This window comes from Leucoraja erinacea, unplaced genomic scaffold (genome assembly GCF_028641065.1).
Source record: "Leucoraja erinacea ecotype New England unplaced genomic scaffold, Leri_hhj_1 Leri_940S, whole genome shotgun sequence".
Lineage (NCBI taxonomy): Eukaryota > Metazoa > Chordata > Chondrichthyes > Rajiformes > Rajidae > Leucoraja > Leucoraja erinaceus.
This window is the reverse complement of record NW_026576884.1, coordinates 6,988-24,755: the sequence shown is the minus strand read 5'-3', so window position 1 is coordinate 24,755 and position 17,768 is coordinate 6,988. Positions and strand designations below refer to the sequence as shown.

The 17,768-nt window shown below is 45.2% G+C and overlaps 1 protein-coding gene and 2 non-coding genes across 3 annotated transcripts; 2 read left to right on the top strand and 1 right to left on the bottom strand.

The window, feature by feature from the left end:
• Window positions 1–2,840: 2,840 nt before the first annotated feature.
• On the bottom strand, window positions 2,841–7,479 carry b4gat1 (beta-1,4-glucuronyltransferase 1). The gene is made up of 2 exons (XM_055631856.1): window positions 6,353–7,479; window positions 2,841–3,631 (listed from the first exon to the last, which is right to left on the bottom strand). The coding sequence occupies exons 1-2, from the start codon at window positions 7,445–7,447 to the stop codon at window positions 3,440–3,442; spliced, it is 1,287 nt and encodes a 428-aa protein (XP_055487831.1). The 5' UTR covers window positions 7,448–7,479; the 3' UTR covers window positions 2,841–3,439.
• A 4,824-nt stretch (window positions 7,480–12,303) lies between these two features.
• On the top strand, window positions 12,304–12,385 carry trnas-gcu (transfer RNA serine (anticodon GCU)). The gene has a single exon. It is a non-coding gene; the product is annotated as a tRNA-Ser (tRNA).
• Window positions 12,386–13,248: 863 nt separating this feature from the next.
• Window positions 13,249–13,332, top strand: trnas-gcu (transfer RNA serine (anticodon GCU)). Its single transcript has one exon. It is a non-coding gene; the product is annotated as a tRNA-Ser (tRNA).
• Window positions 13,333–17,768: the final 4,436 nt, after the last annotated feature.

The following is a 17,768-nucleotide window of genomic DNA, read 5'->3' as shown; positions in this document are numbered from 1 at the left end:
CTGCTGGCTGGGAATTTAAAATGGGAGGTGGTGGAGGGAGGGAGGTCTTAGGCCAGAAAGGGTCTTGGGGAAGAAAGAGCTACCTTAAACTTAGTTGCATCTGGTCGCCTCGATGCAGCAGTTTGATTTTAAGCCGCACCTGGCGATGAAAGGCCCCGCGAACGGGCCGATTCGGCCCTTACAAAGCGTCTGATAAAGTCCGGATTACAATACATGTCCCCCACCTCTCAAAGCATGCGTGGGGTGTGTGTGACCCCACTGTCCCCCCCCCCAGGATTTCCGCCCCCCTGTCATAGAAACATAGAAATTAGGTGCAGGAGTAGAGGCCATTCGGCCCTTCGAGCCTGCACCGCCATTCAATATGATCATTGCTGATCATCCAACTCAGTATCCCGTACCTGCCTTCTCTCCATACCCCCTGATCCCCTTAGCCACAAGGGTCACATCTAACTCCCTCTTAAATATAGCCAATGAACTGTGGCCTCAACTACCCTCTGTGGCAGAGAGTTCCACAGATTCACCACTTTCTGTGTGAAAAAAGTTCTCCTCATCTCGGTTTTAAAGGATTTCCCCCTTATCCTTAAGCTGTGACCCCTTGTCCTGGACTTCCCCAACATCGGGAACAATCTTCCTGCATCTAGCCTGTCCAACCCCTTAAGAATTTTGTAAGTTTCTATAAGATCCCCTCTCAATCTCCTAAATTCTAGAGAGTATAAACCAAGTCTATCCAGTCTTTCTTCATAAGACAGTCCTGACATCCCAGGAATCAGTCTGGTGAACCTTCTCTGCACTCCCTCTATGGCAATAATGTCCTTCCTCAGATTTGGAGACCAAAACTGTACGCAATACTCCAGGTGTGGTCTCACCAAGACCCTGTACAACTGCAGTAGAACCTCCCTGCTCCTATACTCAAATCCTTTTGCTATGAAAGCTAACATACCATTCGCTTTCTTTACTGCCTGCTGCACCTGCATGCCTACCTTCAATGACTGGTGTACCATGACACCCAGAGCCACGCATGAGGCAATTTGCCAGTTAGGTGTCTGACTAGGCAGGTGGGAGACAAAAAGGTGTGGGCATGGTGGCACAGCGGTAGAGTTGCTGCCTCACAGCGCCAGAGACCCGGGTTCGATCCTGACTACAGGTGCTGTGTATATGGGGTCTGTACGTTCTCCCCGTGTCCTGCGTGGGTCTTTCTCTGGGTTCCATCCCACCCTCCAAAGGCGTACAGGTTTGTAGACTAATTGGCTTCAGTAAAAAATTTAAATTGTCAGTTTTGGTCTCCTAATCTGAGGAAAGACATTCTTGCCATAGCGGATTTGAGTCTAGGAGCAGGGAGGTTCTACTGCAGTTGTACAGGGTCTTGGTGAGACCACACCTGGAGTATTGCGTATAGTTTTGGTCTCCTAATCTGAGGAAGGACATTCTTGCCATAGAGGGAGTACAGAGAAGGTTCACCAGACTGATTCCTGGGATGTCAGGACTTTCATATGAAGAAAGACTGGATAGACTCGGCTTGTACTCGCTAGAATTTAGAAGATTGAGGGGGGGATCTTATAGAAACTTACAAAATTCTTAAGGGGTTGGACAGGCTAGATGCAGGAAGATTGTTCCCGATGTTGGGGAAGACCAGGACAAGGGGTCACACAGATGCTGCCGCACTCAGAGTTCCTCCAGCATTTTGTCTACCTTCGATTTTTCCAGCATCTGCAGTTCCTTCTTAAACACAGGACGAGGGGTAACTTTTTCATTCAGTTGGCATGGAATGAACTGGATATAATAACATTTTATATATATTTAGACGGGTACAGTCTGTGGAATTCTCTGCCTCAGAGGGCGGTGGAGGCCGGTTCTCTGGATGCTTTCAAGAGAGAGTTAGATAGGGCTCTTAAAGATAGCGGAGCCAGGGGATATGGGGAGAAGGCAGGAACTGATTGTGGATGATCAGCCATGATCACATTGAATGGCAGTGCAGGCTCGAAGGGCCGAATGGCCTCTACTCCTGCACCTATTGTCTACTATCTATCTATCTATCTCTGCCTTAAAAATACCCACTGACTTGTGGCCTCCACGGCCGTCTGTGGCAAAGAATCCCTCAGATTCCCCGCCCTCTAGCTAAACGAGGGAGTTAGATGTGGCCCTTGTGGCTAAAGGGATCAGCGGGTATGGAGAGAAGGCAGGTACGGGATACTGAGTTGGATGATCAGCCATAATCATATTGAATGGCGAATGGTGCAGGCTCGAAGGGCCGAATGGCCTCTACTCCTGCACCTAATTTCTATATGTAAAGAAATTCCTCCTCATCTCCTTCCTAAAGGAACCTTCCTCCTTTAATTCTGAGGCTGTGCCCTCTAGTCCTAGACTGTAGACTCTCCCACTAGTGGAAACATCCTCTCCACATCCACTCTATCCGGGCCTTTCACTATTCGGTTAACATTTCAATGAGGTCCCCCCCTTCATCCTTCTAAACTCCAGCGAGTACAGGCCCAGTTCATAGAAACATAGAAATTAGGTGCAGGAGTAGAGGCCATTCGGCCCTTCGAGCCTGCACCATTCGCCATTCAATATGATCATGGCTGATCATCCAACTCAGTATCCCGTACCTGCCTTCTCTCCATACCCCCTGATCCCCTTAGCCACAAGGGCCACATCTAACTCCCTCTTAAATATAGCCAATGAACTGTGTGGCCTCAACTACCCTCTGTTGCAGAGAGTTCCAGAGATTCACCACTCTCTGCGTGAAAAAAGTTCTTCTCATCTCGGTTTTAAAGGATTTCCCCTTTATCCTTAAGCTGTGACCCCTTGTCCTGGACTTCCCCAACATCGGGAAACAAATCTTCCTGCATCTAGCCTGTCCAACCCCTTAAGAATTTTGTAAGTTTCTATAAGATCCCCTCTCAATCTCCTAAATTCTAGAGAGTATAAACCAAGTCTATCCAGTCTTTCTTCATAAGACAGTCCTGACATCCCAGGAATCAGTCTGGTGAACCGTCTCTGCACTCCCTCTATGGCAATAATGTCCTTCCTCAGATTTGACAGTCTTAAATGACCTCCCCTTCATTCTAAGACTGTGTGTGTGTGTGGCCCCTGGTTCTGGACTCGCCCAACATTGGGAACATTTTTCCTGCATCTGCACTCTATTCGGTTAACATTTCAATGAGGTCAACCCCCCTCCCCCTCATCCTTCTAAACTCCAGCGAGTGCAGACCCAGTTCCTTCAGCAAGGAGATGAGTGGGGATTTCTTTAGTCAGAGGGAGGGTGAAACTGATTGTGGATGATCAGACTTGATTACATTGGCTCGAAGGGCCGAATGTCCTGCGTCTATTGTCTATTGATGTGCTGGATGGCTCACCTTGACCCACGGACGAGAGGGGCAGAGGGGTCGTCCACGTGATGGTGTGCGCCATGCCCGCCTGCGTTCGGTAGTCTCAGCGCCCCTCAGCATCGGCGGGGGGACTCGGGGTATTTCAGTTTCAGCTCCTGCTTGAACTGGCGGAAGAGCGCGCGGTTGCTACGGTTCTCCTCGTCCTTCTGCGCGTGGAACTCCCCCGGGACCTTGAAGCCCTTGTGGACGAGGAAGGCATCGTCCAGCACGGCGAATGTAAAGCCCGCCACGTGCAGCTCACAGGCCTGGCGATAGAGGCAAGGCTTAGACTAGGAGGCTTAGACACAGGAACACAGGAAAAATACAGGCACATGAGGCCATTCGGCCCCTCAAGCCAGCACTGACATTCATAGAAACACAGAAAAAAACAGGCGCAGAAGTAGAGGCCATTCAGCCCCACAAACCAGCACTGCCATTCATAGAAATACAGAAAAAAAACAGGCACAGGAGGCCATTCGGCCCCTCAAGCCAGCACCGCCATTCATAGAAACATAGACAATAGGTGCAGGAGTAGAGGCCATTCAGCCCCTCAAGCCAGCACCGCCATTCATAGAATCATAGAAACATAGACAATAGGTGCAGGAGTAGAGGCCATTCGGCCCCACAAACCAGCACTGCCATTCATAGAAACGTAGACAATAGGTGCAGGAGTAGAGGCCATTCAGCCCCTCAAGCCAGCATCGTCATTCATAGAAACATAGACAATAGGTGCAGGAGTAGAGGCCATTCGGCCCTTCGAGCCAGCACCGACATTCATAGAAACATAGACAATAGGTGCAGGAGTAGAGGCCATTCGGCCCCTCAAGCCAGCACCACCATTACATAGAAACATAGACAATAGGTGCAGGAGTAGAGGCCATTCGGCCCTTCAAGCCTGCACCACCATAGAAACGTAGACAATAGGTGCAGGAGTAGAGGCCATTCGGCCCCTCAAGCCAGCACCGACATTCATAGAAACATAGACAGTAGGTGCAGGAGTAGAGGCCATTCGGCCCTTCGAGCTTGCACCACCATTCAATAGAAACATAGACAATAGGTGCAGGAGTAGAGGCCATTCAGCCCCTCAAGCCAGCACTGACATTCATAGAAACATAGAAACATAGACAATAGGTGCAGGAGGAGAGGCCATTCGGCCCCTCAAGTCAGCACCGTCATTCAATAGAAACACAGAAAAAACAGGCGCAGGAGGCCATTCGGCCCCTCAAGCCAGCACCACCATTCATAGAAACATAGACAATAGGTGCAGGAATAGAGGCCATTCGGCCCTTAGAGCCAGCACCGCCATTCATAGAAACATAGACAATAGGTGCAGGAGTAGAGGCCATTCGGCCCTTCGAGCCAGCACCGACATTCATAGAAACATAGACAATAGGTGCAGGAGTAGAGGCCATTCGGCCCTTCGAGCCTGCACACCGCCATTCATAGAAACATAGACAATAGGTGCAGGAGTAGAGGCCATTCGGCCCCTCGAGCCTGCACCATTCCCCATTCAATATGATCATGGCTGATCATCCAACTCAGTATCCCATCCCTGCCTTCTCTCCATACCCCCTGATCCCTTTAGCCACAAGGGACACATCTAACTTCCTCTTAAATATAGCCAATGAACTGTGTGGCCTCAGCTACCTTCTGTGGCAGAGGATTCCACAGATTCACCACTCTCTGTGTGTGAAAAAAAAATGTTTTTCTCATCTCGGTCCAAAAAGATTTCCCCCTTATCCTTAAACTGTGTGTGTGTGGCCCCTTGTTCTGGACTTCCCCAACATCGGGAACAATCTTCCTGCATCTAGCCTGTCCAACCCCTTAAGAATTTTGTAAGTTTCTATAAGATCCCCCCTCAATCTTCTAAATTCCAGCGAGTACAAGCCGAGTCTATCCAGTCTTTCTTCATATGAAAGTCCTGACATCCCAGGAATCAGTCTGGTGAACCTTCTCTGTACTCCCTCTATGGCAAGAATGTCTTTCCTCAGATTAGGAGACCAAAACTGTACACAATACTCCAGGTGTGGTCTCACCAAGACCCTGTACAACTGCAGTAGAACCTCCCTGCTCCTAGACTCAAATCCTCTATGGCAAGAATGTCCTTCCTCAGATTAGGAGACCAAAACTGTACGCAATACTCCAGGTGTGGTCTCACCAAGACCCTGTACAACTGCAGTAGAACCTCCCTGCTCCTAGACTCAACTCCTCTATGGCAAGAATGTCCTTCCTCAGATTAGGAGACCAAAACTGTACGCAATACTCCAGGTGTGGTCTCACCAAGACCCTGTACAACTGCAGTAGAACCTCCCTGCTCCTAGACTCAAATTCTCTATGGCAAGAATGTCTTTCCTCAGATTAGGAGACCAAAACTGTACGCAATACTCCAGGTGTGGTCTCACCAAGACCCTGTACAACTGCAGTGGAACCTCCCTGCTCCTAGACTCAACTCCTCTATGGCAAGAATGTCTTTCCTCAGATTAGGAGACCAAAACTGTACGCAATACTCCAGGTGTGGTCTCACCAAGACCCTGTACAACTGCAGTAGAACCTCCCTGCTCCTAGACTCAAATCCTCTATGGCAAGAATGTCTTTCCTCAGATTAGGAGACCAAAACTGTGCGCAATACTCCAGGTGTGGTCACCTCATCTCCTTCCTAAAGGAACATCCTTTAATTCTCACCAAGTGTACAACTGCAGTAGAACCTCCCTGCTCCTAGACTCAACTCCTCTATGGCAAGAATGTCTTTCCTCAGATTTGGAGACCAAAACTGTACGCAATACTCCAGGTGTGGTCCCACCAAGACCCTGTACAACTGCAGGGCGTGCAAGGGTTTATGAAAGTCCTGCCATCCCAGGAATCTGGTGAACCTTCTCTGTACAAGATCCTTCTATGGCAAGAATGTCAATGTGTTGTTGAATGGCGGTGCTGGCTGGAAGGGCCGAATGGCCTCTACTGCTGCACCTTTGTGTGGCCGCAGAGCTCACCTGGCTGATGCGATTGAATCCGTACTGTTCGAACCGTTCATCGTAGGGAGGTACGTTGCTGGGGCCCACATAGAAGGGCTCCCAGGGGTCAGTCCAGCTCAGGGTGTAGGCCACCCTCAGGTCCGGTCCGGGGCCCGGTCCGAGGTTGATCCACCGGCTGTAGTTGGTGGGGGCCTGGCAGCGGGGGCACAGCTCGCCGTAGAAGGGCCTCACCTCGCCCACCTGGTAGAGCCGCTGGAGCTCGGCCTTGGCGGACGGCAGCCGGCGGCTGCGGCGGATCTCGAAGGCCGGGAGCACGTACACGGTGGCGGCGGCGCGCCGGATCTCCAGCAGCCGCAGCAACCGCCGGTATAGCCCGCCGCTGGGCAGCATGTCCATGTCCACCACCGCCACGTGGCGGGCAGGCAGGGCCCGGCGGGCCGCGTTGCGCAGGAGGTTCCCCGGATACGAGGCGTTGACCAGGCCGTAATTGGCGTAGCGGCCCCTCAGCCGGTAGACGGGCTCCAGTGCCCGGTGGCAGACGGCGTCCCTTTGGCCACCCCTTTCATCGCCACCCTGCAGCGAAGGGGCCCCGGGGACGGCCACGGGGGGCCGGACTGCGGCCGGAGTGACCAGGGTGACGGTCACCAGCTCTCGGACCCCCGGGCAGTGCAGGACCAGCAGCTGCAGGGCCTGAAGGGCCTCGGACAGGTCGGACTGGGTGGCGAACAGGGCCAGAGAGATGGGGCCCTGCCAGCGGCGGGTCAAGGCCGGCAGATGGTGCAGGTTGTTGGGGGAGGCGTGGGTGGCGAGGCCGAGGCTTATGGTCAGGCCTAGGCCCGGCCCGGAGCCTGGGCCTCGCCTGCCCGCCTGCCCCGTCACGTCCCGGTAGAGGAGGTAGCGGCCGCCGGCCTCGGGCTGACCCCCGGACCTCAGGCCGTGCTGCAGCGCCAGGCGGGCGGCCTCGGCCTCCACGCCAGCCCCAGGCTCCGGCCTAGGCCTCTCCCGCCGGCTGCCCACCGGCTGCAGGCCCGGCAACAGGCCGAGATACAGCAGCTGCAGCCCGGCCACCAGCAGCAGGCCGCACACGGCTGCACGGAACGGCGAGCAGCGCATCCTGCAGCGGGGTGGAGGCTGGTGTTGCTGCATTGGTGCCCCCCTGCTGCCTTGGTGCTGCCTGCCTCTCTCCCCCCCCTTCAGTGCAGCGCCGCCATTGCAACCCCTCCTGCAACTCCCCCCATTGCCTCCCCTCTAATGCAACTCTCCCTCCATTGCAACTCCCTCCATTTATTATTGCAACTTCCCTCTTATTAACTATCCTATTATTATTATTCTCCCTTATTATTATTATTATTATTAACCCCCTATTATTATTATTATTATTATTCCCTTATATTATTATCTCCATTTATTATTTATTCAACTCATGTGCTATGTCGCTCTTCAAGGGAGATGCTAAATGCATTTCGTTGTCTCTGTACTGTACACTGGCAATGACAATTAAAATTGAATCTGAATCTGAATATGAACTCTCCTCCATTGCAACTTCCCTCTCTAATGCAACTCTCCTTCATTGCAACTCTCTCTCCAATGCAACTATCCTCCATTGCAACTCTCCCTCTCCAATGCAACTCCACTCTAATGCAACTATCCTCCATTGCAACTCTCCCTCTCTAATGCAACTATCCTCCATTGCAATTCCACTCTAATGCAACTATCCTCCATTGCAACTTCCATCTAATGCAACTCTCCCTCCATTGCAACTCTCCCTCTAATGCAACTCTCCTATATAGCAATTCCCTCTCTAATGCAACTTCCCTCTAATGCAACTTTTCCCTCTAATGCAACTCTCCTCTAATTGCAACTTCCCCTCTCTAATGCAACTCTCCTCCACTGCAACTTCCCTCTCTAATGCAACTCTCCTTCATTGCAACTTTCCCTCTCTAATGCAACTCTCCTCCATTGCAACTCTCCCTCTAATGCAACTATCCTCTATTGCAACTCTCCCTCTAATGCAACTCTCCTTCATTGCAACCTCCCTCTAATGCAACTTTCCCTCTCTAATGCAACTCTCCTCCATTGCAACTTCCCTCTAATGCAACTATCCTCCATTGCAACTCTCCCTCTATTGCAACCTCCCTCTAATGCAACTTTCCCTCCAACTCCTCCATTGCAACTCTCCCTCTAATGCAACTTCCCTCTCTAATGCAACTATCCTCCATTGCAACTCTCCCTCTAATGCAACTTCCCTCTTCCCTCTGTTGCAACTCTCCTTCATTGCAACTCTCCCTCTAATGCAACTCTCCCTCTATTGCAACCTTGCCTCTAATGCAACTCTCCTCCACTGCAACTTCCGTCCCATGCAACTATCCTCCATTGCAATTCCCCTCTAATGCAACTCTCCTCCATTGCAACCTGCAACTTTCCCTCTCTAATGCAACGTAACTTCCCTCCATTGCAACTTTCCCTCTAATGCAACTCTCCCTCCATTGCAACTCTCCCTCCATTGTAACTTCCCTCTAATGCAACTCTCCTTCATTGCAACGCTCCCTCCAATGCAACTCTCCTTCATTGCAACTCTCCCTCTAATGCAACTCTCCTCCATTGCAACTTCCCTCTAATGCAACTATCCTCCATTGCAACTCCACTCTAATGCAACTATCCTCCATTGCAACCTCTCTCACCCCCTCCATAGCTAAGCCCCCCCACCCTCAACCCCCCCCCCCCCCTTCATTAGACAGTAGATAATAGGTGCAGGAATAAATATATCATTAATAAATAAAAATAGACACAAAATGTGTAATTTTGAGTCTATGGTATAAACCAAAGACATTAGAGGAGCTATTATAGAGGATACCTCTAGTATCTTTGGTCTAAACCAGCATCTGCAGTAAAGATGCAATCATATATTTCAATGCAATGCACTGGAAGTCAATAAAAGTGATTAAAAAAAGTCCTAGCACAGACATTGTGGGCCGAATGGCCTGCTCCTGTTTCCCCAAATATGTTCAAAGCTTTAAACAATTGTAGGAAGGAATTGCAGGTGCTGGTTTCCACTGGAGAAAAACACAAAATGCTGGAGTAACTCAGTGGTACAGAAAGATACTAGTATCTTTGGTGGTACAGACATTGTGGGCCGAATGGCCTGCTCCTGTGCTGTTCCCAAAAACGTTCAATGCTTTAAAAAATTGTAGGAAGGAACTGCAGATGCTGTTTTGCACTGGAGAAAAGACACAGAATGCTGGAGGAACTGCAGATGCTGGTTTGCACTGGAGAAAAGACACAAAATGCTGGAGTAACTCAGAGATACAGACATTGTGGGCCGAATGGCCTGCTCCTGTGCTGTTCCAAAATTTCAACTTTTTTTTGAAGTAGGAAGGAACTGCAGATGCTGGTTTGGACTGGAGAAAAGACACAGAATGCGGGAGTAACTCAGAGATACAGACAGTGTGGGCCGAATGGCCTGCTCGTGTGCTGTTCCCAAAACGTTCAATGCTTTAAAACAATTGTAGGGAGAGACTGCAGATGCTGGTTTGGAGTGGAGAAAAGACACAAAATGCTGGAGTAACTCAGTGGTACAGAAAGATACTAGTATCTTTGGTGGTACATACATTGTGGGCCGAATGGCCTGCTCCTGTGCTGTTCCCAAAAACGTTCAATGCTTTTAAAACATGTAGTAAGGAACTGCAGATGCTGGTTTGCACTGGAGAAAAGACACAGAATGCTGGAGTAACTCAGAGATACAGACAGTGTGGGCCGAATGGCCTGCTCCTGTGCTGTTCCAAAATTTCAATTTTTTTTTTAAAGTAGAAAGGAACTGCAGATGCTGGTTTGCACTGGAGAAAAGACACAACATGCTGGAGTAACTCAGAGATACAGACAGTGTGGGCCGAATGGCCTGCTCCTGTGCTGTTCCCAAAACGTTCAATGCTTTAAAACAATTGTAGGGAGAGACTGCAGATGCTGGTTTGGAGTGGAGAAAAGACACAAAATGCTGGAGGAACTGCAGATGTTGTTTTGCACTGGAGAAAAGACACAGAATTGTGGGAGGAACTGCAGATGTTGTTTTGCAAAACGTTCAAAGACACAAAATGCTGGAGGAACTGCAGATGTTGTTTTGCACTGGAGAAAAGACACAAAATGCTGGAGGAACTGCAGATGTTGTTTTGCACTGGAGAAAAGACACAGAATGCTGGAGGAACTGCAGATGCTGGCTTGTACTGGAGAAAAGACACAAAATGCTGGAGGAACTGCAGATGCTGGCTTGCACTGGAGAAAAGACACAGAATGCTGGAGTAACTCAGAGATACAGACATTGTGGGCCGAATGGCCTGCTCCTGTGCTGTTCCAAAATTTCAACTTTTTTTAAAAGTAGAAAGGAACAGCAGATGCTGGTTTGCACTGGAGAAAAGACACAGAATGCTGGAGGAACTGCAGACATAGAAACATAGAAATTAGGTGCAGGAGTAGAGGCCATTCGGCCCTTCGAGCCTGCACCGCCATTCAATATAGATCACGGCTGATCATCCAACTCAGTATCCCGTCAAAATGCCTTCTCTCCATACCCCCCCGATCCCCTTAGCCACAAGGGCCACATCTAACTCCCTCTTAAATATAGCCAATGAACTGTGTGGCCTCAACTACCCTCTGCGGCAGAGAGTTCCAGAGATTCACCACTCTCTGTGTGAAAAAAGTTCTCCTCATCTCGGTTTTAAAGGATTTCCCCCTTATCCTTAAGCTGTGACCCCTTGTCCTGGACTTCCCCAAAAACATCGGGAACAATCTTCCTGCATCTAGCCTGTCCAACCCCTTAAGAATTTTGGAAGTTTCTATATTGTGGGCCGATCCCCTCTCAATCTCCTAAACTAGAATGTAGGGAGGAACTGCAGATGCTATCTTGCACTTTCTTCAAAGACACAGAATGCTGGAGGAACTCAGATGCTGTTTCTGCACTGAAGACATCAAGAATGCGGAGCCGAATGGAGGAATCCTGTGTGTTCAAAATTTCAAAAAGACACAGAATGCTGTAGAAACTCACGCAGACATGGTTTGCAATGGAGAAAAGCATGTTCCAAAACAGGACCTCTGCTGGTTTGCTGAAAAAGCATTTTCGTTGTCAAGGACTGTAACTGCAGATGCTGGTCTGCACTGGAGAAAAGACACAAAATGCTGGAGTAACTGCAGATGCTGGTCTGCACTGGAGAAAAGACACAAAATGCTGGAGGAACTGCAGATGCTGGTCTGCACTGGAGAAAAGACACAAAATGCTGGAGGAACTGCAGATGCTGGTCTGCACTGGAGAAAAGACACAAAATGCTGGAGGAACTGCAGATGCTGGTTTGCACTGGAGAAAAGACACAGAATGCTGGAGGAACTGCAGATGCTGGTTTGCACTGGAGAAAAGACACAGAATGCTGGAGGAACTGCAGATGCTGGTTTGCACTGGAGAAATGAGACACAGAATGCTGGAGGAACTGCAGATGCTGGTTTGCACTGGAGAAAAGACACAGAATGCTGGAGGAACTGCAGATGCTGGTCTGCACTGGAGAAAAGACACAAAGTGCTGGAATAACTCAGAGATACAGACAGTGTGGGCCGAATGGCCTGCTCCTGTGCTGTTCCAAAATTTCAACTTTATTTTAAAGTAGAAAGGAACTGCAGATGCTGGTTTGCACTGGAGAAAAGACACAAGATGCTGGAGGAACTGCAGACAAGGGGCTAAAGGCAGCAGCAGCAGCAGCAGCAGCTGGGGGGGGGGGGTGATGAAGTATTTGATGGGATATGATCACTGTATTAATATTTTTGGCGCTATGTATCCGATACCGCAGCCCCGCGGCTACAATGTAGCGACCCCGAGCCCGTGTGTGGGGGGGGGGGGGGGGGCGGGGTTAGAAACGTTTGCGACAAGCGGCCGCAACATTGTATCGCGGCTGACGCTCATGGAACGCGGAGCCGCCGCTTGGTTCCTATGTGACGAGGTGGCCGAGTGGTTAAGGCGATGGACTGCTAATCCATTGTGCTCTGCACGCGTGGGTTCGAATCCCATCCTCGTCGGCACTCAGCTTTTACTCCATATACACACACCCATATATATATTTGCACACATAGACCTTCAAATAATATCTCCACAAGGTTGGGATTCGAGAAAAAAAAAACACTTTTGATTTTCTTTAACTGTTTTTATATATATATAGTTTTATATATATATATATATATATAAATTGGAGGAACTGCAGATGCTAAAATATTTTATATTTATATATATATGGTATATAGTATAAATATATACCATATATATATTTCAATATACTTCAAATAATATCTCCACAAGGTTGGGATTCGAGAAAAAAAAGACTTTTGATTTTCTTTAACTGTTTTTATATATATAGTTTTATATATACATATATATAAATTGGAGGAACTGCAGATGCTAAAATATTATATTTCTATATATAAATGGGAAATAATGGATATATAGTATAAAAATATATATTTTATATATAGAGTATATATGAAATAATATATTTAATATGGTATATTATAAAATTAATATATATGCTATTTAAATAAATATATATATAATTTTTTCTATATAGTATATAGTATATATATAATTTATAAATATATATATATATGGTATATAGTATAAATATAGTATATATATAATTTATAAATATATATATATGGTATATAGTATAAATATAGTATATATATAATTTATAAATATATATATAGTGGTATATAGTATAAATATAGTATATATATAATTTATAAATATATATATATGGTATATATATGTATAATATAGTGTAAATTCTGGTATATATATAAATATTAGAAATATTGCGACGCGCGGCCGCAACATTGTATCGCGCCTGACGCTCATGGAACGCGGAGCCGCCGCTTGGTTCCTATGTGACGAGGTGGCCGAGTGGTTAAGGCGATATGGACTGCTAATCCATTGTGCTCTGCACGCGTGGGTTCGAATCCCATCCTCGTCGGCACTCAGCTTTTACTCCATATACACACACATATATATATTTGCACACATAGACCTTCAAATAATATCTCCACAAGGTTGGGATTCGAGAAAAAAAAGACTTTTGATTTTCTTTAACTGTTTTTATATATATATAGTTTTATATATATATAAATTGATTTTCTTTAACTGTTTTTAGGAGGAACTGCAGATGCTAAAATATTTTATATTTATATATATATGGTATATAGTATAAATATATACCATATATATATTTCAATATACTTCAAATAATATCTCCACAAGGTTGGGATTCGAGAAAAAAAAGACTTTTGATTTTCTTTAACTGTTTTTATATATATAGTTTTATATATATATATATATAAATTGGAGGAACTGCAGATGCTAAAATATTTTATATTTCTATATATATATATGGTATATAGTATAAATATATACCATATATATATGGTATATAGTATAAATATAGTATATATATAATTTATAAATATATATATATATGGTATATAGTATAAATATAGTATATATATATAATTTATAAATATATATATATGTGGTATATAGTATCTCCACAAGGTTGGGATTCGAGAAAAAAAGACTTTTGATTTTCTTTAACTGTTTTTATATATATAGTTTTATATATATATATGGTATATAGTTTTATATATATATATATAAATTGGAGGAACTGCAGATGCTAAAATATTTTATATTTCTATATATATGGTATATAGTATAAATGTATATATATATAATTTATAAAATATATATATATATGGTATATAGTATAAATATAGACACATAGAAACATAGAAATTAGGTGCAGGAGTAGGCCATTCGGCCCTTCGAGCCTGCACCGCCATTCAATATGATCATGGCTGGTATAAATTTCATAGTATATATATGATTTATAAATATATATATATATGGTATATAGTATAAATATAGTATATATATAATTTATAAATATATATATACATGGTATATAGTATAAATATAGTATATATATAATTTATAAATATATATATATATGGTATATATATATATAATTTATAAATATAAATATAGTATATATATAATTTATAAATATATATATATATATATATGGTATATAGTATAAATATAGTATATATATAATTTATAAATATATATATATATGGTATATAGTATATAGTATAGTATATATATAATTTATAAATATATATATATATGGTATATAGTATAAATATAGTATATATATAATTATAGTATAAATATAGTATATATATAATTTATAAATATATATATATATGGTATATAGTATAAATAGTATATATATATATATATATATAATTTATAAATATATATATATATGGTATATAGTATAAATATAGTATATATATATATAATATAGTATATAATAGAAAGATAGAAACATAAAGTGAAGCACAAAGTGTTCAGACTGATTGAAGAAGGGTCATGAGACGAAACATAGACAACAGGTGCAGGAGTAGAGGCCATTCGGCCCTTCGAGCCTGCACCATTCGCCATTCAATATGATCATGGCTGATCATCCATCTCAGTATCCTGTACCTGCCTTCTCTCCATACCCCCTGATCCCTTTAGCCACAAGGGCCACATCTAACTCCCTCTTAAATATAGCCAATGAACTGTGTGTGGCCTCGACTACCTTCTGTGGCAGAGAATTCCACACATTCACCACTCTCTGTGTGTGAAAAAAAAATGTTTTCCTCATCTCGGTCCTAAAAGATTTCTCCCTTATCCTTCGGGTCGAAACTTCTCCTTCAAAGTGCAATAGGCTGTTATAGTTCATAGTTTGTTTGAAGTTGTGTTTAATAGTCTGATGGCTGTGGGGAAGTAGCTATTCCTGAACCTGGACGTTGCAGTCTTCAGGCTCCTGTACCTTCTACCTGATGGTAGCGGGGAGATGAGTGTGTGGCCAGGATGGTGTGTGGGTCTTTGATGATACTGCCAGCCTTTTTGAGGCAGCGACTGCGATAGATCCCCTGGAGGTCAGAGATGGTGGGGAGGTCAGAGCTGATGATGGACTGGGCAGTGGTCACAACTTTCTGCAGCCTTTTCTGTTCCGACTTTTCTACTCGATAAATAAAAGTCTGTAGCCTCCTTTTGCTCCGGAATTTTATTTAATCCACATGTTTAATCATCGATAATGTTTTATTATTAATGTTTTATGTGTCACTGTCACTGTATGTCATGTTATCACCTGCGGGCGGAGCACCAAGGCAAATTCCTTGTATGTGAATACTTGGCCAATAAACTTATTCATTCATTCATTCAAGAATATGAGCTGGGATGTAATGTTAAAATTGTACAAGGCATTGGTGAGACCAAATCTGGAGTATGGTGTACAATTTTGGTCGCCCAATTATAGGAAGGATGTCAACAAAATAGAGAGAGTACAGAGGAGATTTACTAGAATGTTGCCTGGGTTTCAACAACTAAGTTACAGAGAAAGGTTGAACACGTTAGGTCTTTATTCTCTGGAGCACAGAAGGTTAAGGGGGGACTTGATAGAGGTCTTTAAAATGATGAGAGGGATAGACAGAGTTGATGTGGACAAGCTTTTCCCTTTGAGAATAGGGAAGATTCAAACAAGAGGACATGACTTCAGAATTAAGGGACAGAAGTTTAGGGGTAATATGAGGGGGAACTTCTTTACTCAGAGAGTGGTAGCGGTGTGGAATGAGCTTCCAGTGGAAGTGGTGGAGGCAGGTTCATTGGTATCATTTAAAAATAAATTGGATAGGCATATGGATGAGAAGGGAATGGAGGGTTATGGTATGAGTGCAGGCAGGTGGGACTAAGGGGAAAAAAAATTTGTTCGGCACGGACTTGTAGGGCCGAGATGGCTTGTTTCCGTGCTGTAACTGTTATATGGTTAATATATATTTTATATATACAGTTAAACCAGGGTTTCAAGAAAATGAAAAGTTTGTTCTCGAATCCCATCCTCGCCGAGACAGCTTGGACGTTTATATTTGCCCACCTTTCGATTTAAACTTTAAAAGTGTGCAAATACATTTAATAAAATCCTTCTCTCCAGAGATGCTGCCTCACCCGCTGAGTTACTCCAGCATTTTGTGTCCACCCTGCAAATTAATTTCATGATTAAAGAGCAATTAAGAAAATATGTAAAGCACTGGGAGCGGCCCTCTCCTTCCTCATTAGTTCCTCATAACATAGAAACATTAGGTGCAGGAGTATAGGCCATTCAGCCCTTCGAGCCTGCACCATTCGCCATTCACCAATATGATCATGGCTGATCATCCAACTCAGTATCCTGTACCTGCCTTCTCTCCCATACCCCCTGATCCCCTTAGCCACAAGGGCCACATCTAACTCCCTCTTAAATATAGCCAATGAACTGTGTGGCCTCAACTACCCTCTGTGGCAGAGAGTTCCAGAGATTCACCACTCTCTGTGTGAAAAAAGTTCTTCTCATCTCGGTTTTAAAGGATTTCCCCCTTATCCTTAAACTGTGTGTGTGGCCCCTTGTCCTGGACTTCCCCAACATCGGGAACAATCTTCCTGCATCTAGCCTGTCCAACCCCTTAAGAATTTTGTAAGTTTCTATAAGATCCCCCCTCAATCTTCTAAATTCTAGCGAGTACAAGCCGAGTCTATCCAGTCTTTCTTTATATGAAAGTCCTGACATCCCAGGAATCAGTCTGGTGAACCTTCTCTGTACTCCCTCTATGGCAATAATGTCTTTCCTCAGATTAGGAGACCAAAACTGTACGCAATACTCCAGGTGTGGTCTCACCAAGACCCTGTACAACTGCAGTAGAACCTCCCTGCTCCTAGACTCAAATCCTCTATGGCAAGAATGTCTTTCCTCAGATTAGGAGACCAAAACTGCACGCAATACTCCAGGTGTGGTCTCACCAAGACACTGTACAACTGCAGTAGAACCTCCGGGTCAGGGCCGGAGACCACGGGCGCTGTCTGTGCGGAGTTTGCACGTTCTCCCCATGTCCTACACGGGATTACTCCCACACTCCAAAGACTTACAGGTCGATAGGCTTGGTGTAAATGTAACATTGATCGCTGGTGGGCCCGGACCTGGCGAAGGGCCCGTTTCTGAGCTAAACCTCCCTCACCCCACCTCCCACCTTCATCCCCTCCTCTGACTTCACATTTCTATATCATACGCTGAGAGAATGGAGCGGCTGTGGGCTTGTACACTCTGTGGAGTTTAGAAGGATGAGAGGGATAATCTCACAGAGTGTTGAATCTCTGGAACTCTCTGCCACAGAGGGTAGTTGAGGCCACAGTTCATTGGCTATATTTAAGAGGGAGTTAGATGTGGCCCTTGTGGATAAGGGGATCAGGGGGTATGGAGAGAAGGCAGGGATGGGATACCGAGTTGGATAATCAGCCATGATCATATTGAATGGTGGTGCAGGCTCGAAGGGC

Bases quoted from the DNA above. Each gene is read 5' to 3' on its own strand.
- b4gat1 (XM_055631856.1), bottom strand. From the start codon at position 7,447: ATGCGCTGCTCGCCGTTCCGTGCAGCCGTGTGCGGCCTGCTGCTGGTG. The intron at 3,632-6,352 runs GTGAGCTCTGCG...CTCTATCGCCAG, and splicing joins GATTCAATCGCATCAGCCAG to GCCTGTGAGCTGCACGTGGC.